Raw genomic sequence first — 21659 nt, forward strand, 5'->3', positions numbered from 1 at the left:
AAGTTTCTGAAAAAGTGTGTATTGTCGTGGCCCGTGAGGGTCCAACTTAAATTTCCTAATTCCTCAAACCAGCTGGAACGGAGTCGCGAGGAAAAGAACCGACACAGCTTACACCGTCATCATGGAAAATGCCAGATCGCCGTTTATTCTCCAAACATCTTATATACCCACACCAAATTGAGCGGGGAAGGGGGAAAACACGTTACGCCATTCCTTAGGCAGCCAAGTGTCTGGACTCAAATCACATCGGCATCTAGCAGTCAGGTAGGCCCTGAATTAGCGTCTCTATAAGACATCCTTCCAAATTACAAAAGGAAAGAAGCACCAAATATCTGAACTCTTAAGTCATCAGCTTCAGTCAAACATCTCTTCTCAGGTAATCCACATCTTAACAAAAGAAGCTAGGAGCAGGCATCCTGGCCTTTGTTAAGGGCAGAGACAGTTTGTCTGCAGAGCTACGTGGTCAGCTCGGACCGGGCTAATGGCTTTTGTGCCATATCGAAATATGGGAGCACAGTGTATGAGCCATTCAGTGAGACTAAAGATGGCTTCAACGTTTAAAAAGGCAGTGAGAACAACAATTTTGGAAACTGATTTGAGTGCTATCATAGTCATCTTTCACTGGGGACTAATCTCAGAACCTCATGCTTGCTAGGCAAGTGCTCAACCAGTGAGCCACATTTCCAGCCATGTTTTCACATTAAAATGAATGCTTTGAAGATCAGAAAAACATAGTATTGCCTTTAAAAACCCGATTCTTTTAACGAGAGAAAACCGTAACAAATACTCTCAGACCTTCAAAACTATACACTGCGCATTTCTTCCTCCTTATACTTTACACAAACATTATCATACCATTGTTTATGTTTTTGCTTAATATCAGCAAGGATGGATTCCATCTTTATGCCAACCTCAATAACATTATAAACTCCGCTTTCATACTCACAGATGAAGCCAACATTATGCATGGCTACTAGAGAACCTTTACAATCAAATAGTGGAGATCCAGAAGAGCCATTATAAAATGTATTATAGGTAAAGTCATTAGGGTTGACATTCATTTCTTGGAAACTTCTTTTTGTACACATAGGGAATAACTTAGAATAATGGCTATGACCTGCTGCTTCTGTTGCATGAACGAATTGCTGACCCTTCTCTTTTCCTTTACCTTGAGTGACCACTGCACAACGATCAACCACCTTGTTTCCATTTTCATGGCCAATCATATATATCAACTCACTGGGAAGTACAACAGCTATTACGTTATTATACAGTCCGGCAGGCACTTCTTGACCATTTGCCTTCAGTTTCAGGACAGCATAGTCAAGAGTGTCATCAGATATGAGAAGCCAAGGTTCAATATGAAAGCAACTGTTGAAGTTTGAGGTTGGCTCTTCAGAGTATTCGTCATCAAATGTCACCCTTACACATTGGCTAATTAGGTCTAGACACTCACTTGGCTCTCTTCCTTCTCCCACAATATCATTTAATACATGTCGACAAGTGAAAATGTACAACCCTCTGAAAACAAAGCAAGTGGCTCTACCCCTGTTTCCATGATAGTCCCAAAGTATGAACCCAGTGGAATCCATGAAGTGTGAAAGAAGTTTGACCATTTGATCTGGAGTAGAGCTTTTTGCCACTTCACTGAGCTTCTTCTTATGGGCTTTGAAAAGCGACTCTTCTTTACTATTCTCACTCTCTTCCTTGATATATGCTCTCACTTTCTCCAATTCTGCTGCCCAAGAGCTCTCCTTTCTCTCAACATCAATCTGAAAGAGCTTACCCTCTAACACATCTACTGGCTGGCTGTTTTCTATGATGGTCTCACTGTTAATGAGTTTCCAATGGTCACTCTCTACAAAGGAGCAAAACCTGCCATCCTTCCTCAGAGTGGACTTGATGGTCTCTCCCTTGAAACCATAGACACAGAGTTTGGTACCTTCCTTGTGAAGGTCCCTGCACCTCAGAATCCTTTGCTCCCTATTCCCGACTGCATGAATGTAAAATACAACACACTCAGCAGATGACTGGTCAAAGCGGCCACACACTTCATTATTTTCTTTCTCCTCACTTTCAGTTTTGGAAAATGTAATGACCACATGGCTGCCTTGTGGAAAACAACGGAGGGGCATACCGAGGTTTATGTACCCTTCTATTCCTTCTTTGCCACATACCAGCATTTCTTTGCCTGCCTGTTTTTCTATCTCTCTTTTGACAAGGTCATGGGAGTTCAGGGCCTCATATAAGCTACCTGTCTCCCTATGGGTGAGATTGCAGAGATATTTCTTGGGGTTTCCCCCCATGGTGATCTTGATTGTTTCAGTTGGGAGAGTCTTCTGATCTTGTCGAGTTCTCTTAGAAGAATAGAGTCTTTGCTCTTGGTTCTTATTTGTCTCATTTGGTCTTTTTCGGGATCCCATTTGCATTTGCGAATTCTTGGGATTCTTCTGCTTTTCTTGAGGGATCTAGAAAGAAATGATAGATACTTTAAAATTTGGATTCCAACTCTAATCCTTAGTTTACCTCATTAATATGCAATTCAAAGATTCAATGAATATGTTTAAATCAGAACTTAACTCAAGATCCAAAATACAAGCCCAGCCCCTCTAACTTATCTTTCAGATCATCTCTTCCTATTGCACATGACTTCTTTCCCCCAAAAATGGACAGTAAGAAACACAATTGTTTCCCAGATGTTTCACTATCAGCTTCCATAAAACCTTTTCAAGTATTTTGTGTTATTTTCAGAATGCAGCTTTTATCTTTTCCAAGGTAGGAAATGTTAGAATATAAATCTGATTTTGTTCATATTTGTTGTTGTTTTTGTAAGACATTTTATTTGTATATATATTTTACTATGTGGGTTTGTGCATGTTAATGCCGTGCCAGCAGAGACCAGAAGAGGGCATCGTATCCCACGGAGCTAGAGTTCCAAACAGTTGTGGCCTCATGATGTCAGGGTTGGTGAATGAGTTCTAGTTCTCCTTAGGAGCAGTCCATTCATTTAAAAAGCAAGCCATCTGTCGAGCCACTTATTGCAGTTTCTCTGAGACAGATTTCGCTCTGCAGTTGAGCCCACTCTGGAATAAAATATCTAGCCCAGGATGGCCTCAAACTCAATAATTTTCATTCCTTCTTCTCTCTGTGCTCAGAAACCAGGAATGCACTACCATGCCCAGCTTTAATGAATTCCTTAAAGAAATTTAGCAGGGATATGGTATGTGATTCATTTTTTATTTTCTATTTATTTTCTTTGTGCTTGCATCTGTTTGTGGAGTTTGCGGGTATGTGTTTTTGGGTAGTCCTATGTGTGTGGGCACATGTTTCCACAGTATGTGGAGATAAGTGGTAAAAGCTGGGTGTCTTCTTTGATCATTCTACTCTTTATATATTGAGTCTGAGTAATTTTCTGATTAAACCAATCTAGCTAGTCAACATGCTCCAGGGCTCCCCTACCCTTCCTCTTGTATGCTGGATTTACAGCTGGGCTACCATTCCCATTCAATCTATATGGAACCTGGGGATTCTAACTCTGCCCCCCACACTTCTATTGCCAACGCTTTACATAGTAAGCCACCTGTCCAAGTGCTATTTAATGGTTTATTTATTATGCAGTAGTGAAAGCTAAACAACTTGTTCATTACTGAACTTAATTACATACTCATTAAAAATTAATACATGAATTCACCCATCACTACTACTGTGCCAAAACTCAACGTATTTCCTTTATTACATAAATTCACAAACCTTATGCATGGCCTCTCTTTCTTTTTGGTGGAGAAATTGAGGGTCAGAAGTTTATCTTCTAAGTGTGTTTCCTAATGTCACATAATAACCAATCTAAACTGTAAATACTCTAATGTCTCTTCCCATTAGACTACTCATGATATTTGTAAACTTTGTACACATATCTTCTATTCTTATAGGCCACTATCTTAAGATTCAAGGAAGAAGAAGCAAGGGAGAACCAAGGTTAATAATCAAATAGCAACAGTGAACAAAAATAAAAGCCTTTTATCCCCGTGGTCGTACATCACAATTATCTTGGCAAGGGTTCACTTGCCAGCAGTATACTCACTGACATAGAAGGAGCAGTAGTGGGGTGTTGTAAAAATTAAGCCTGTCGTCATCTGTCATAACTGTCATTCTACTTTCAACATATAAAAGAATGGTCCTGTAGGCATGACCTACATGATCTCAGAAACCAGTTCTCCAGCCTAAATGCTGTAAGAAATACCTGTGCACTACCTCGTGGAGATGCTGTGGCAGACTTCCTTCTACGCAGGTTTCTTGGACAAATGTAGACACTTTGTCAATGTTTTGGGTCTGTGTTGTACACTTGAGACACTGTAACCCAACCCAGGCTGGCCTGGAACTTGCAATCCTCTGCCTGTGTTTTCAGAGTGCTGGGATTACAGGTGTGAGGCACTTTGCCCGTTTGGAATTTTTGAAAAAGAAAGAGAGGTACTATGTGTGGTTCCTTACTTGCTCTGTCATAGAGTAGGATAGAGAAAAAATAGACCTAGAAACAAAAGCCTCATGTTTTGAATCATCAACCTTTCTAGAACTTGAACAAGAGGAAACAAGCTGAAGGACTGGCCTTCTCAGCCTTTTATTATCATTCCTTTCTTGACATACGGAAATTGGAGGTGGAATCCCCTTCACCCACTTAATAAAGGTAGGGTAAGGATAGACTTATGGAAAAATCATGTTTATAAACTGCAAAGCACTGTGTAAATGTAGATTGCTAGGATTCAGAAGATTAGCCACAACTCAGGGTAAGATTTTCATGTTCTTAAGTACTATTACTTTTGTTATTTCTACAGCTTAATCTAACATGTTGAATATGACCTTGCAAAAATTTTTGTTTCAAGGATTTGAAGAGACAGCTCATGGCTAAGAGCTCACACTGCTCTTTTAGAGGACCCAGGTTTGGTTGCCAGCCCTCACATAGCAGCTCACAACTGTCTGTAACTCTAGCTCTAGGGGATTAGATGCCATCTTCCAGCTTCTGCAACCACACACAATTTAGTGTATGCAATACTTCCAATACTAATGAGTCCTTGTCTTAGCAGGAAGATTATGTGGCCTAGGATCTAGGGTTCTATAGACTACTCTGAAGACATCCCACAAATCCACAAATGTTTATACACATACCGGAGACGAATGGTACTTGATTTTCGTGCTTTTTAAATCGGGAAGGACCTTCTGCGACCCTTGCCTGCTATAGCTCATGGTGGCTTGGAAATGTAACAGATGCTTCAACTGAAATGGAAATTTCAAAAACATTCATATTACAGTAGTGTCTTCACAGCGTACTCAGGAAATAAAATGACCAAAGTCCCAAATCATATCTTTCCTGTTCAGGTTTCATGCCCCAGGATGGTGTTAGCAAGCAGATAGTTTATCCACCAAGCGTAATGAACCGAGTAGTAAAAACAAATCACCATATATCAGGTATTATAAGAAACTATCGGAATCTTAAGAGAAATTGTCTCTAATGGCTGATCAACAGAACTACCATGGAAAACAAGATCCATTTGGATGGTTTTGTTTGTCTGTTCAGACAGAGTATCTTGAAAAAAAAAAAGTGAAGTGCCCAAGGCCACATCCTAAAACAGAGAGGACATTAATGTTGGTAACAATACTCCACAAAGAAATTTCCAGTTGGGAAAATAAATAGTGTGTTCTACTAACAGAGATGCTAAACTTAACCTTTGAATGTATATGAGCGTATATTGTTAGTTGTGTGTATGTTTTCAGGGCTGACCATTTGCTTTCGGATAACCAGCTGGGATGCTCTTTCATGGGAAAGACTTTCTCCCGTTCTCAGTATTACAAGAATTTGAAATGAGGGCAACCTGAAGTGTGTGTGTGTGTGTGTGTGTGTGTGTGTGTGTGAGAGAGAGAGAGAGAGAGAGAGAGAGAGAGAGAGAGAGAGAGAGAGAGAGAGAGAGAGAGGATTGAAAGGAAGAAAATGAAGGGGAAATGATGTATTTATATTATAATCTAATAGGTAACAATTATGTAAGGAAGTCTGATCTTCACTGAAGATAGAGATGGAAAATGATAACAGATTCTAGGGACATAGGAAAGGGAAAACTGGATAGTACCCTGAACATAAATGAAATTTAGCAAGAGTTATAAAAATTCTGAAAAGATGCAAGCAAAATGATATTTAGAAAGTGTACTGCTTTCTTTTACTTTTGTGTTTGTTTGTTAATTCAGAGACGGGGTTTCTCTATGTAGCCTTGGCTGTTCTGGAACTCACTCTATAGACAGGCTGATCTTGAACTTAGAAATCCACCTGCCTCTACCTCCCAAGTGCTGGAATTAAAGGCATGTGCCATTTGCTTTAAATAGGTTTTACCCCCAAGTATTTTCCTTTGCTGTGACCTCCCAAAATAAAGAACAATTTAAATAAAACATTGGCTATTTTCTTTCCCTTGCCGACCTGGAAGGCCTTTCTTAACACACCTACCCACCCAAGCACTGCTCAACTATTCAGGAAGAAAGACGTCCTGGGCTCTCTGGGAGAGATGCTCTCAGAAGGGAGCATCCCACTCTATGGTCAGCTTCACAGCACACACAGCCAGCCTGAGTATCAGATTCCCAAGACCTCAGGTCTGCTCTCTGTAGACTTGTTTGACTCAAGGACAAAACCAAATAAACAAAAATAAAAAGGACAGACACAAGCTACAATGTTTCTGCTTATAGGTAGATTATATAATTGCAAAGGTTCCTTAAATGTTATCTTTACCAGTAGAAACAAAAATATCCACAAACCACAGCTGAAGCAAAATGACTCATATAACCTCTGCTTTCTTACCTCAGGGACTGCGAATGGCCACAAAGGTTGAAGTGAGGTTTCTATAGCACACAGGGGTACTATGGATGTTGACTTCCTAGGTCCTTGAGGTTGGGCTCCCAGAATCCTGGTGATAAAACAAACCTCGGATTACTGCTCTTGGGGTAATGAGAGCAATCACTTCACACAGTGGTAGCAGTACTGAGAGAGAAGAACATGGTTAGGCTGAGAAAGTGTGTAGCACTGTGGGACTTTGAGGTTTTGTTTAACTCAGGCTTTAAACTGGGGATTGGTTAGGACTGGGCAACAGATACAGATTGGTGGCTATATCAAACCTCGGATTTAGAGGTCAGGATTAAAAACTTGTGATGCAAATTGTTTTATGATATCATCTATGAAGAGTGACTGGTAGTAGAATTAATAACAATTACATTATCAACTTTGTAGTCCCCTGGCAGAACAGTCCCCAGCATTAATGACGATTTAAAGAGCAGGAGAATAAGTCAGGTGATTGGAGTAGACTGCTATGCAAGAACCGATGGCTTCACTCTATAAAGTGGGCATGCTTAAGAACGAGATCGGCTTTTGTCACTTACGTCTTGTATCCTTGTTCTAGAAAGGGGCCCACTCAAGAAGATATATTTGTGAATATTTACTACACACACATTTAGATCCTGAGAGATTTGTTTTAGGTTTCTTAAAGTGAGCCACCAGGTTTACAGAGGCCAGGTTTTACACCACAGTGTGCTCTCCCAATAGCAGCAGACAGTGCACAAGCGGGGCCTAGATCTCTGCGATGCACTTCTCTGTCTCCCTGACGCCCATCTGAATGAGGCTTTTCTGCATTATTCCACCGCAAATAAATCCTCCAAGTCAGCCCCCAAAGTAAGAGTAACTCACCTAAGAAAGCTTTCACTCCAAGAGGCACAGTTACTGGTCTGTGCTTCGGTCTAGGACTGCGAAGATGTCTGCCCCAGCGGATCAGGTCGGGCGAGCAAAGCGCGCGAAAATATTGCAGCCTGAGAGGGTGTTTAGCCAGCTCTCATTGGCTGCGCTTGTGCTGATAGCGGGAAAAGGGTGACGCTACACGCATAGCGTCTGCACTCCTGGCCCCAGAGCAGCCTACTTCCTGTCAGAAGACTGAGAGTTGCAGCCAGGCTGCAGCTGAGGAGAACTGCCCTTTCCTCTCTAAGATTCTTCTTTATTCGTATTTGCACGTCCCCCGCTGTGGGTAGAGGGCCTGATGCTGATCTGACCAGCGAGTTAAGGGGAGGAACCAGGGTGCCAGGGTTCCTGCCCCAGCTCAACCTAGGTAGGGAAGGTGCCCAAGGCAGTAACTTGGTCCGCGGGAGTCCTGGGGAACTGGGTCTTACAAGGACACCTGCTGCGAAGAAGATAATCACTGTTGCCAGGGATGTGAGTGAGTTCCAGGAAGGAGAGAGCCACAGCCCTTGCAGGTGGCAGGCGAAAGCTTTGAGAATCAGGAAGAAGCTACAGGTGCCTTCAGAGCAAATTCACTTATAATGAATCTGTTTCCCAAAGGAATTCAAGTGCCTGCTGAAGGTTTCAATCCTGATGAGGAGCATGGTGTCCACTTCAGACACACAGGTCACAAACATGCTGCTAAGCATTTGCCATGTGTTAGTATCAACTGAGACATGATATAAATACAAAATACACCACTGTATATTAAGGAACTTGGTATGAAAACATGGGATATCCAAACACATGTAGTTACTACGTGTTGAAATCATAATGTTTTTCAATTGAGTTAAATAAATTTTAGTACAAAAAGACTCAGAAGAATGAAAGGGACAGGGAGGAGGAAGATTCTCCTCTTTGCTCCTACACTACTGTGCTGAGTTCCCTTCTTTCATTCTTTTTAGTTTTTGAGATCAGTTTGAAATATCTGAAATGAAATCTACTTGTTAGTTTTCTAATTACTGTGACTATCTTTTGTGTCTTCTTTCAACAAGTTAACTAACCTCTTATTTTTTTCTATTTAATATTGTAAAGAATAGAATACGTAGACTATCAAAAGTCAGTAAAGGCATGAAGTCTATATTGACATTTATAAAAGTATCCGATCATATGTCAGCAGGAAGCATTCCATATTCCTTCATTGGAGAACATGAATACCCACTACATTGAGAAGTTTTATATAGAAATGTGCACACTGCAGCAAACCAGCCATTTCAGAGGCAGCCTCAGGGTTATATACCCTTGAGTTGTTGTATCTATAAACAACATTGATCATATTAGAATGATTCTCTACATCTTCTGAAAGTGTTACTTCATCTAAATGGCTCTACCCCATTCTGCAAGTACAGTGTTCTCTAATTAAATGGGGCTTTATTTAAGGGAAACATGCATCGATGTTTTTCATTATTGTTCAGATTTGAATCCCAAACTTCAAGGGCTACTTCATGCTTGTTGACATCATTTCTGCTGGGTATCTGGAGAAAAAAAGGGAATTGTGAGAAAGTGTTGTTAGTTTGTTCTCTACTGCCAGCTGTACAGAAATTTCCAGCATGTAACCCAGCGCTGGCAGAGTGAAGAATGAGGAGCGTCTGCTCTCAACCTTCCCACATTATCACGTTCAGTCCTCTGACTTCTGGAGGTTCTTAGACACATCATAGCTGCCTGCCCTCAGCAAAATATTCTCTCTGACCCATTGTTATGATTGTCAGATTGTTTCTGATTACACATTCATCTTTTTTCAAAGAAAGGGCTGGACTCCGAATTGCACATATAAGAGGACTAAATCCCATTTCAAGTGTCTATGACAGTGCACATCCTATCACCATTATATTATATTCTTTTGTAAGTCATAATTAAGATTTTTAAGACATGCTATGTACACAGATTGGTAATTTTTCAAAACCTGAATTCAAAATTTCTGTTATTCTTTAACACTTAGAGAAGAACTTATGACAAAAAACATTGGGAAAAGAATGAATATTTTGGAAAGAATGATTGCAGAAATGAGAATTGAGCAAGAGGCCACACTGAAAGCCTTTGGATGTGAGTTTGGGTGGAAGTAAACATGGTTCGAGGCAGGAACTAGAAAGGGGCCCTTGAGACAGAAGGGACAGAGAAGATCTGCAAAAGCTTTGAGGAAATGGTTAAGGAGATTATCGGAAAACATCCATCAAAGAAGAAGGAGGAATTCTGGGAGTAGGATGGAGACCAGGTGCAGAGAGGAGTGGATGGTGGGCAGAATAAACCAAAAGTTCATGACATGAAAGTGTCATGAAGAAATTTGGTTTTCATAAAATAAACGAATAAATACAGCCTTTAGAGAGCTGAGTATGAAGTCCTTGGTAGAATGCTTACCCAGCATGCTTTGAATTTGGTTCCTGGCCCCCTTGTGCACCTGATGGAATGGTATATTCCTATAATCCCAGCACTTGGCAGAGGGAGGCAAGTGGGTCAGAACTTCAAGAACTTGTGAGAGGAGCAGGACTTCCAGGGTGGGAGAAATATTTTAGTCCATAAAGTGTTCTCTGCGTGAGCATCAACACCATAATTGGATAATTAGTAAACAGAAATATCCAGTTGATCCCTATGTTGCCTGTAATTCTACTACAGAGGAGGCCAAAGAGGACAATTCTAGGGCTTGCTGGACAGTCAGCCTGGCCAAATCAGTAATCTGCAGGTCCTGGGAGTGAAACTGTCTCAAAAACTAAGGCAAAGAATGAATGTATGAGAGGCCTGATGTTGGTTTACGGCTTTCGCACACTCACAATACATCTCGTTTGCCCACATAGACATATAGACATATATGCTCAATCATATACCTAGGCACAAACCAAAGATATACACGCATACCACACAGACACAGGTACTCTTGCACAAATGCAAAGACAAAGACAATTCAAGGTTAACCTTGGCTATATATATATATGTGTGTGTGGGTGTGTGTGTGGGTGTGGGTGTGTGTGTATGATAGATTTGACAGATTGTGTATATATGATATATATGATTGTATATATATGATATATGTATGTATAAGATAGATAGATAGATAGATAGATAGATAGATAGATAGATAGATAGATAGATAGATAGCCTGGAATACCTGAAATCTAGTCTCAAAATAAAGACTCATTCATAAAATGAGTCAAGAGAATGTACAAATGTCTTCAGGTCACTTGGAATTTCTAGATATAACACAGCATCAGTGGAAACATGGGAGTTTATTGTAGAAATGAAAATTTCATACCTGTGCCCAATTTTAATATGGAACTCTTAGGTAGGCTTATCTATGATGACATCATCATATTAAAGAGGGCACTTGAAAAGTCACCCATTTCAGATTGACAAAAACACTGACTGTTGGATCTTTTTCAGAGCATTGCTTGTGGGAGAATTCACAAATGGTTTGGCATCAGTGGTTAGTGAAGTTGGAAGATACATTATAATCTCTATCACTAACATGTTGAAATCAATTTGTGATTATGTGTATGTGTGTATGTAACACATGAAGGCTCCTTATCTATAAGCTGTAGTATTGCTACTGCCTGACAGGGCCAAGAACTATTTCCCCCACATTCCTATATTTTATGGGCTAACATTTGCCAATGAATAACATGTATGGGCATCTTGGAAGGTGGAAACCTAGTGGTGAGCATTCTTACTCCGAAAGTCATGGATGTTAGACAGAGCATTGCAATATCTTACTTCTAATTAATGTAGTTGTGATCTCTCCATAAATGGCTAGTGTCATGGTAGGAAGTCAGAGCAACTCCTTAGACATCTCCACTTCTGTGAGGACTTTTCTCCCTCTTCCGCAGGTTTAGGCTGACACTCTCTAGCTAGAGTTTAGAAATATCTTCTATTTTTCTCCTCCTCAAAGAGCCCGTACTTCCTACACTATCTAGAGCAGCTCTATTACATCGCAACTCGCCCCAAACATCCTCGATTTCTTTAAAAACAACAACAACAACAAAAACCTGGTATTCAGTGAAGAATTCCAGACATCCCAGCTAAGATACCTAAGTTCAAATCAATCACACAAACCACAACCTGGAAGTTAATAATATGAGATTTGGGGAGGGGTTTGGAATAGTATGTCTCTTGTTTAGAATAAGAAATTCAAAATTGTAGGTACTTTGAAAGAAATTTTGGAAAACTTTTTTAAAGCTAAGTATTGTTTTAGAATTTAATCCATCAATCACATCTGTTAATTGGTATTTACTCAATAGTATTGATATATTTCATCAAAACCACAAAAACACAGAAGTCTTTAGCATTTTCATTAATAATCACAGCACCTGAGAAAGCAACTGTGAGATTGTTAAAGGGTGAATACATGTGTAAAACTGTGATAAATGTATCCAGCGTTAACAAACAGCAAATAGAAATGAGATCGCAAAGCACAAGATACAGAAGAAACTTTAATGGCATCTGAGTCAGTTCCAACAGGTTGCATAGGATATGATCCTGTGTAGTATGACATTCTGGAATAGATGAAATTGTGAGCACCATACATCTACGATTCACTTTGGTTCAGAGGGGAGAAATGAGACAAAGACACAAATCACAGGCTTTTAGGGCAGCCACACTTCTGTATGGCAGCCTAAGGACCAATATATGACTTTATACACTTGCTAAATCCAGTAGAAATTTACAGTTCACAGTGAACCTGAAGGTATGCATACTTGAAAATCATTTATGAAATCAGTACCTCAAACGAAAGACTGTATGTGTGCTCTGATAAGTTAATTTAGTAATGTTTAATTAATTGTGCTCTAAATATATGAAGAATATATATATTCCCTTGTTGGGAAGAGGGCCTGACTCAAGCATGCTTAGAGCCCTGATTCAAGCATGTTTAGTAAGAAATGGCATGTATAAGATTAAAAGCAGAAGATATTTGAGCTGTAAATGTGAGCCAGTCGTTAAGAGCACCGCCTGCTCTTACAAAGGACCTGGGTTCAATTCCCAGAACCTACATGACAGCTCACAACTGTCTGTAACTCCAGTGCTAGAAGATATGATACCCTGTTTTGGCTTTTATGAACACCAGGTCACATGTGGTATATAGACATATGTTCAGACAAAATACCATATGCATAAAAACAAATAAAATTGAGAAGAAAAGCCAAACAAACAAGCAAAAACAGCCTGAACACATTCTCTCATTAATATGTTATTTCTCATTCACATACAAATTAACACACATGTGTATTAACTACTGTTTTGTGTCCATGTATCAGCAGCATTCCCTTGTGCTCATTGACAGAGGAAAGATTTCCTGAACAGGACATTGATAACACAGGCACTAAGAAAAATAATTAATAAATGGAACCTTATTAAAATTAAAAGCTTCTATATGGCAAAAAACACCATCATTTAGACAAAGTTGTTGTAAGAGAACGTTTATTAGTTCCCAGCTGCTAAGCCCCAAAATAACCACACAGAAGCTGTATTAATTAAATCACTGATTGTCCCATTAGCTCTTGCTTTCTATTAGCTAACTCATACATCTTAATTTAACCTATTTCTATTAATCTGTGTACCGCCATGTGGCTGTGGCTTACAGGCAAGTTTCCTATGCATGTCTGTTCCCAGTGGCAGGTTCATGGTGTCTCCTTGACTCCACCTTCTTTCTCCCAGCATTCAGTTTAGTTTACCCTGACTACCTCTATTCTGCCCTGCCAGGCCCAAGACAAATTCTTTATTACCCGATCATATTCACAGCATACAGTGGGGAATTCCACATCACAAAGTGGCAGACTACAGAATGGGAAACGATTTTACCAACTATATCCAATAGAGTGGTAAATACACACACACACATGCACACACACATATTAAAAACTAAAGGGGCATTTTTATGTTCGTCAAGAAAGTAGATAACTCATTTAAATGGATTACAAATCTAAATGGAGCATTCTGAAAAGTAGACATACAATTGGCCAACAGTCTTCAAGGAAATGCAAATCAAAATTCTTTGAGATATCATCTTACACCAGTCAGAATGGCTAAGATCGATAAAATAAGAGATAGCTCATACTGAAGGCTTGATATAAGGGAAGCATTCATACACTGCTGTTGGGAGTGCAAACTTGTACAGGCACTAAGGAAAAACAGTGTGAGGATCTTCAGGAAGCTGGGAATAGGTCTACCTCAGGATCTGGCTATACCACTCCTGGGAATATACCTAGTGGATTCTGATTCCTACTACAGAGACACTGATCAACAATGTTCAGCTGGAAACAGCCTAGATGTCCATCAGCAGTTATGTGGAAGAAGAAAATGGAATATTACTAAGTAGTTAAAAAGACCCTCAAATGGGGTACAGATGACATTGTTCTGGGCGATCAGAAATCAGAGTGTCATATCCACATTTTGTTCAATTTTCTGGAGTTGTGGTCTTTCAGAATAAAAAAATTTAAGCTATCTATCATAACATTAAAACAAGAATCAAACTGCTATCATGCTTGATGTTAACAAAAAAACAAAGAAAAGGGCCCTCAATTGAAAAAATTTGCAGGGAAGTGAACAGAGCTAGAACAAAATCATCCTCAGATAGGTAAATCTGACCCAGACTGACAAATATGGTATGTTATTTGCTTATAGGTTGGTGTTAGCAGTTGTATATTTTTTACATTATTTCTTTGCATGTGAATGTATGTTTCTGTGTCTCTGTTTCTTTTCCTTTGCTCTCTTTTCTGTTTCTTGGTTCTGATCCTGTTTTCTTGTTGTTGTTGTTTCATTTATCTTTGTAGATGCCTGCTTGTTTTCTTTTTTTTTTCTTTTAAACACTGCCTGGCCCATTATCTGTAGCCCCTTATTGGCTAATTCTCACATCATGCTTTAACCTATATTTAGTAATCTGTGTAGCACCACAAGGTGTTGATTTACCAGGAAAGATTCAGCATGTCTGACCTGGCAGCTGGTTCCATGGCATCTGACTCACTTCCTTTCTTCCCAGCATTCTGTTCTGTCTACTCCACACACCTATGTTCTGACCTATCAGGCCAAGCAGTTTCTTTATTAATTAACCAATGAAAGCAAGAGATAAACAGATGACCCTCCTCCATCATTCTTGCCTAGTTTTGCTTGTACAAAGGAATTAATATCCTAAATTGGCCTGTCTTTTCTAACTGCTTCTTTTGAAATAACTTTATGTTGCCAGGATTATGAAACTAGTACAGGAGTTCTTTATGGTCAGTATGTCATCTCCCCATATTAAAATTTACATGGTAAACAGTTTACAGAAGACATTAATCATTACATAATTTAAAATACAATGATTAATTTTAACCTTTTTAGTGGAATTCTTTTTTTTTTTTTTTTTTGCTTTTTTTCTTTTTCGAGACAGGGTTTCTCTGTGGCTTTGGAGCTTGTCCTGGAACTAGCTCAGTAGACCAGGCTGGTCTCGATCTCACAGAGATCTGCCAACCTCTGCCTCCGAAGTGCTAGAATTAAAGGCATGTGCCACCACCGCCCGGCTGGAATTCTTTTATTTTTAATTGTTATTTTTACTTAAAAATTTCCACCTCTTCTCCTTCCCCATTTCCCTCCCGCTCCCAACATTTCCCTCCCCCTCCCTCCCAGTTCAAAGAGTAGTCAGGGTTCCCTGCCCTGTGGGAAGTCCAAGGTCCTCCTATCTCCATCCAGGTCTAGGAAGGTGAGCATCCAAACAGACTAGCCTCCCAAAGCCAGTACATGAAGTAGGATCAAAACCCAGTGCCATTGTCCTTGGCTTCTCAGTCAGCCCTCCTTGTCTGACACATTCAGGGAGTCCGGATTGATCACATGTTCCATCAGTCCCAGTCCAGATTGCTTTGCTGAGCACCCATTAGATAAGCTCCACCAGGGAGCACTGGACTGAGCTCTAAAGGTCCAAATGAGGAGGGAGAACATGAGCAAGGAAGTCAGGACAGCGAGGGGTGCTCCCACCCACTGAGACAATGGGGCTGATCTAATGAGAGCTCACCAATGCTTGTTTTCTTATCGGAGAAAGAAAAATATAGTGTGGATATGGGTGAGTAGGAAGATGGCGATTATCTGGGAGGGGATGAGGGAGGAGAAACTGTGATTAGAATACATCGGAAAAATTATTTACAATCAAAAATGCATGGTATATATAGGACATAGACTAAAACATCAATTGTTCATGAAAGAAAAATTGCCATCTAAATGTCCAAAAATATATTATCATTGCTTACACAAAAACAATGCAGAGGCAACTGCTTTAACAATAGGTAAAGAAGGATGCTTAAAAAAAATCCCACACTGGCTCAGAATTCAGAAATAGATGCTTATCTATTTAGGGGTAGATTCACAAATTAGAATTCTCTGCTTGAAAGGAGAACATCAACCAAACCCCACAGCCAGAAAAAGGGAGCAAAGGCATCCTCTACATTGGCTTCTATAGGACAGTAGGCAACGCCCCAGTGGGCAGGTAACCACTGGCCGTAGGACTTCCTACACCAAAGAGGAAATGGAATTCTCAGACTCAGCATTTCTACATCCCATTGAATACACAGATTTCATTGTACCATTTTTCATGTTTTTGCTTAATATCATCAAGGATGTGTTTTATTGAAGATCCCAACTCGACGATACTGGAAACCCCACTTTCATACTCACAAATGAAGCCAGCAGTGTGCATGGCTATCAGTGACCCTTTAGAATCAAATACAGGAGATCCCAAAGACCCACAATAAAAAGTGTTATCCCAGGCAACCACACCAGGTTCATGGACTTTTTCCTGGAAACTTCTTTGGGTGTACATATAGATATACTGTATCGGATCCCTGCAACCCTCTGCTTCTCTTCCACGAATATCCTCACATTCCCTTCTTTGCTTGTTTTCATTAATCACAGTACAACCATCAACAACCTTGTATTTTCCATCTGGATGACCAATCATAAACAGAAATCCACTAAGTGATTCAGAAGGTGTTCCATTACCGAGTCCTGTAGGGATGTGCTGTCCTCTTTCCTTCAGTTTCAGGACAGCATAGTCAAGAGTGACATCAGACACCTCAAACCAAGGTTCAACAAAATGATAGCTGTCTTCTTTGACAGGGAACACTTGAAAATCAAACGTCACTCTTATACACTGCCCAATTATATCTGCCCACTTACTTGCCTCTATGCCTTCCCCTACTACGTCATCTATTACATGCCGGCAAGTGAAAATGTACAGCCCTTTAAAAAGGAAGCAAGTAGCACTACCCCTGTTTCCATTGTTGTTCCATACTATGAACCCAACTGAGTCACTGAGCTGGGAAAGAAGTTTGAGGACTTTACCTGGGATGGAGCTTTGGGTCAGCTTCCTGAAGTTTTCTCTATGTGCTTTGAGTAAGGAAGTGTTCTCTCTTTTCTCACTCTCTTCCTTGATGTATGTTCTTAGTTCTTCCCGTTGTCTTTTTAATGTGGGGTACAAATTCACAATGTATTCTTTTAATATAGTGAATTTTCTTTTTTTCTAAGTCAGATTTCTGAGTTGCCACTGCCTTCCAAGGGCTCTTCTTTCTCTCAACATCAATCTGAAAGAGCTTACCCTCTAACACATCAACTGTCTGGCTGTTTGCTACGATGGTGTCATTGGAAATAAGTTTCCAATGGTCACTCTCTACAAAAGAGAGAAACCTGCCATCCTTCTGCAGAGTGGTCTTGATGGTCTCTCCCTTGAAGCCATAGACACAGAGTTTGGTGCCCTCCTCGTGAAGTTCCCTGCACCTCAAAATTCTTTGCTCCCCATTCCCGACCGCATGAATGTAAAATACAACACACTCAGCAGATGAATGGTCAAAGCGGCCACACACTTCATTGTCTTCTTTCTCCTCACCTTCAGGTTTGGAAAATGTAATGACCACATGGCTGCCTTGTGGAAAACAACGGAGGGGCATACCGAGGTTTATGTACCCTTCTGTTCCTTCTTTGACACACCAGCATTTCTTTGCCTGGCTGTTTTTCTATTTCTCTTTTGACAAGGTCAAGGGTGTTCAGGGCCTCATATAAGCTACTTGACCCCTTATCTGCTACCTTACAGACTGCATGGTTTACACCAAAGGTGATGGTAATTGTTGTATTTTGAAAAGAGTTCTGAATTCGTGGAGCTTTTTGATTGCAGTGTGATCTTTGGTCCTGGTTTTTGATCACCTCCTTTGGTCTTTTTCTACATTCCATTTTCCTTTGAGAAATTATGGGATCATTCTGCTCCTTGGGGACCTAAAGAGAAATGACAGACACTTTAGAAAACTGTGACTACAATGGTATTCCTGTGATATTTTTGTACAGTATGTGCCATATTTTCTCAATAAGCAGGCAGAAAGAGCAGAAGTCACCTAGATGTCTCGAAATCTACTGGTTCAAATAGAAAGCATTTTATTTATAATATGTTTATTATTTTATACAATAGATTAAAATTTTTAGACGTGAAAATTGTTTAGAACTCTTTTGTAATTTCTTTGTACGTGCATGCACAGAACTGAGAGGAGAGTCTTACTGAATAACCATGGCTACGGTGGACCTAGATCTGGAGCCCAGGTTGGTCTCAAATTCAGAATAGAAAGAACTGAGATACACTTTTGACTATTCACCAGAGACTCCTAAAAGCACCAAGAGTGTCTGGGAGAGTGCAGGCCTGAAGCATGCTGGGCCACTCATGTGGAGGGCAAAGGACAGTAGTGAGGAGCCAGTTCTCGTCACACATTCCAGGCATCTAAAACAGGTGCTTAGGTCTGTACTTCAGGTGCTCTCATTCCTTCAGCCATGGCAGAGACCATAGATGTTTTATCCAAGAGTTCTGTTTTGAGTGTTGAGACACTGTAGCCCAGACTGCCCTCAACGTATGGTCCCCTTCCTTCTCTATTCAGAGTTCTGAGATTACAGGCATGTGCCATCATGCCTGGCCTGATACTTAAGAAAGAAAACATCAGATTGTGTATGTGGTTATTAGCTAGTTTATAACCACAAAGCTAGGGGTTGGGGGGCGGCGGAAACAGATTTAACCTTTTCGTGGATATCTAGGTGTTTTGTATCTTCTAGTTTCCTAGAACATGGAATAATGAAAGTGAGATGATGCCTTTGAAGGAGCATCTCAAATGTCTGGCCCTTCTCACCCTTCTTGACCAGTTCAGAGAGCCCTGTACAGCCACGATACTCAGTCTTGAGAGCACCTCAGGGAGCCTACACATGAAGCAGAGATTCTGGAAGCAAATCCTTCTCACAAGCCTATCAGGGTTATAGTAAGCATGGACGACACAGTCATTTCAGAAACTACAAAATACTATACAGGTAAACATTCTTAGGTTTAAGTCACACTCAGAAAGATGCTTCCACGCCAGGAAACAACACCCATTTGCGTTTCCACAGTTTGATCTTACACATTGTATTTTATCTTTTTTCCTCCCTTATTCCTCCAGGTAGTATTATTTTTCAGTTAAGGGTATTTTGATACGGACTTCTTTTGTTTTATAATTCCCTTCCCCAGTGCCATTCGCCAAGCTAGAAAGAAGCAAATGGACAGGAAACAGAGTGTGTAATAATTCACAGTCAGATAGTTTCATGGCAGTTAGAACCTTGTGATTGAGGGTCAAGGATTGCTAAGTCGGCTGGGATTGTGCAGACATACCTGAGAAAAGTAGCGCAGGATTTCCATGCTTTTTCTTTGCATGAATAGGATTTTCTGTGAGGTATGCCTCTAACACCCGATGGACTAGACCTGAAACAGATAACTCAGATGAATTGCTAATTTCAAAATGGTTTCAAGCCTTATCAGTATCGTCATAGGTGATGTATAGAAGGGAACATTTTCTGAGGTCCCACTCACACCTTCCCCCTCTGTTCAGTCTTGCTTCTCACAGGGTGATCACTTCATAGCTAAGAGTTTATCCATCCAGCAGAGTCACCCCAGAAATCAAATCAAGGTACCGCGTGTCAGGAACCAGAGCAGACACAGCATCACCTACGTCTAACTGCTAACCCCCACCGCTGCCATGGACAGCAGGTTCTAGCTAGAATTTGGGGGAGTGGGTATGTCTTTGGCAAGGACGGTAATGTGCTCACTGCTTGAAGCAAAGAGACAAACCAAGAGTAGATATTAATTCCAACAGAGGATTGCAATCGGGGAACTCAAAAGAGTGTTTTAATTCACACTGATGCTAAAATCTGGTCTTCACTTAGAGTGGATATGGGAGGATGGTTAAAATACAGGGGGACAGGTGGAAGAAAATGGGTAGGTAGTACTCTGAGAACAAAAGAAATTTAGAAGGACAGATGGAAAAGAAATCTTGAAAGTGATTCAAGATGATACTCAGGACACATAATTTCTACTTTAGAGTTTTCTTGTTTGCTTTAATGGTGGGGCTGTTGTTTGTTTGTGATTTTGTTTTTTGCAGTATGTTTACAGGTGCATGTGTGTGTGTGCATGTATGTTTGTGTGTGAGAGTGAGGAAGTATGTGTTTACATCTACCTTTCCATGTGCTGCCTCTAAAAAGCAAAGGAATGTTTTAACAAAATAACTCTTTCAAGCACGAGAAATTGGTATTGTCGGCCTTATTTCACCCACAAAAACCATGAAATTCCAAAGGAGTTAAACTTTCTCTAAGGACAGAACCTCGAAAGAATACACTTTGGAGAGCTTTACTGTGAATGTTTCCTAACATAAACAAAAAGAGCAGAAAGAGCAAGAGACAGAGAAAACAAAGAGACAGAAGAAAAAACAGTCACAGTGAATTTTCAGCTATCACACCCATCATTAATAATTGTTCTTTTTTTCTTCTTCTTCGGAAAATGTCTCCTGTAGCTAAGGCTGGCCTTGAAAACTGAACTTCTCATTTTGTCTCCTCAGTTATGTGCTGCCATGTCAGGTGTGTGTGATGCTTAGACTCCAACCCAAGGCTTCATGCAAGCTGGACAAGAAGTCTACCAATGGAACGACCTCCAAGCCCCACACTGCCTTTTAATTGTATTAGATTACACTTCGAAGCACTGTGACATTTTAACCCTGGATCACTTTCCATCTCTAAAAGTTCAGGAATATTTCCTCAGAATAACAATGCCAGTTTATTCACATTAAATATTAACACAGTTATGGTACACATATCACCTTTCCAATTTTTTGGTTTTGTTTTTGATGTTTTGTTTTGTTTTGTTTTTCGAGACAGGGTTTCTCTGGCGTCAAATTTTGTAAGACAACGGTTCCTGTGCTGTCTGGGATGGCCTCGGATAATTTTTTTAAAAATGAACATCCAAATGTTTCAAAATCTGATAATATAAGAATTTATTAAAAGGTACCATTACCTATAAAATAAAATGAAGAATTTTTGAAAAGCAGTGAAACACACTGAAAATCTAACCCAATAATGCTTTTCTCACCTTTGGAGACAGTACCTGTACAGAAGGCTGAAGAAACAGAGAAACACAAGGTTCTAGCTGGAGATTGATAATGTCCAACGTGGCCTCCAGAAACCTGTTGATAAAACCAAGCTAAACTTACCGCTATTGAGGCAATAGTTACTTAACAAATGTTTGTTCATGCTGAAGGAGAAGAGCATGGTTGAGGAAAGGCAAATAGATCTGGTATTCGAAACTCTGGTCTAATTCAGGCTGTAATGAGGAGGTAAGAGTATTTGTAACAGATCAGGATTGGTTGAGTACACCAAACCCAGGTATTTGGGACCAGGGCTACAAATAAATACCTTTGATATTTTCTTTAAGAAAGCTACTGAAATAAAAGAACATCCCTGCCTTGGTGCATTTATGATGATCGAAACGGGTAACATAGCTAACTCAGAGTCAGGCTAGCTGGGGCATAGGAAGCCAGCACATGTGGCTCCAGCACCGAGCATGCTGACAGTCTGAGTGAGGAAGTCAGTT

The 21659-nt window shown here is 40.2% G+C and overlaps 2 protein-coding genes across 3 annotated transcripts in view; one reads left to right on the forward strand and one right to left on the reverse strand.

Moving 5' to 3' along the window:
* LOC142850272 (serine protease FAM111A-like) overlaps positions 1 to 21659 on the forward strand; it is a 178893-nt gene that overhangs the window by 2910 nt on the left and 154324 nt on the right. The window lies entirely within an intron of this gene.
* Positions 145 to 21659, reverse strand: part of LOC142850278 (serine protease FAM111A-like) — a 32958-nt gene continuing 11443 nt past the window's right edge. Inside the window, exons 1-4 of one of the 2 annotated variants that reach the window (XM_075973614.1) lie at positions 7712 to 7800; positions 6833 to 6938; positions 5161 to 5268; positions 145 to 2468 (exon numbers count right to left, since the gene is read on the reverse strand). In XM_075973614.1, the coding sequence (XP_075829729.1) occupies positions 804 to 2468; positions 5161 to 5238 (1743 nt within the window). In that variant the 5' untranslated portion in view covers positions 5239 to 5268; positions 6833 to 6938; positions 7712 to 7800 and the 3' untranslated portion in view covers positions 145 to 803. Of the gene's footprint in view, positions 2469 to 5160; positions 5269 to 6832; positions 6939 to 7711; positions 7801 to 21659 lie in introns of those variants that run through there. The other variant, XM_075973615.1, reaches the window with a different exon arrangement.

Source organism: Microtus pennsylvanicus, chromosome 5 (assembly GCF_037038515.1).
Source record: "Microtus pennsylvanicus isolate mMicPen1 chromosome 5, mMicPen1.hap1, whole genome shotgun sequence".
Lineage (NCBI taxonomy): Eukaryota > Metazoa > Chordata > Mammalia > Rodentia > Cricetidae > Microtus > Microtus pennsylvanicus.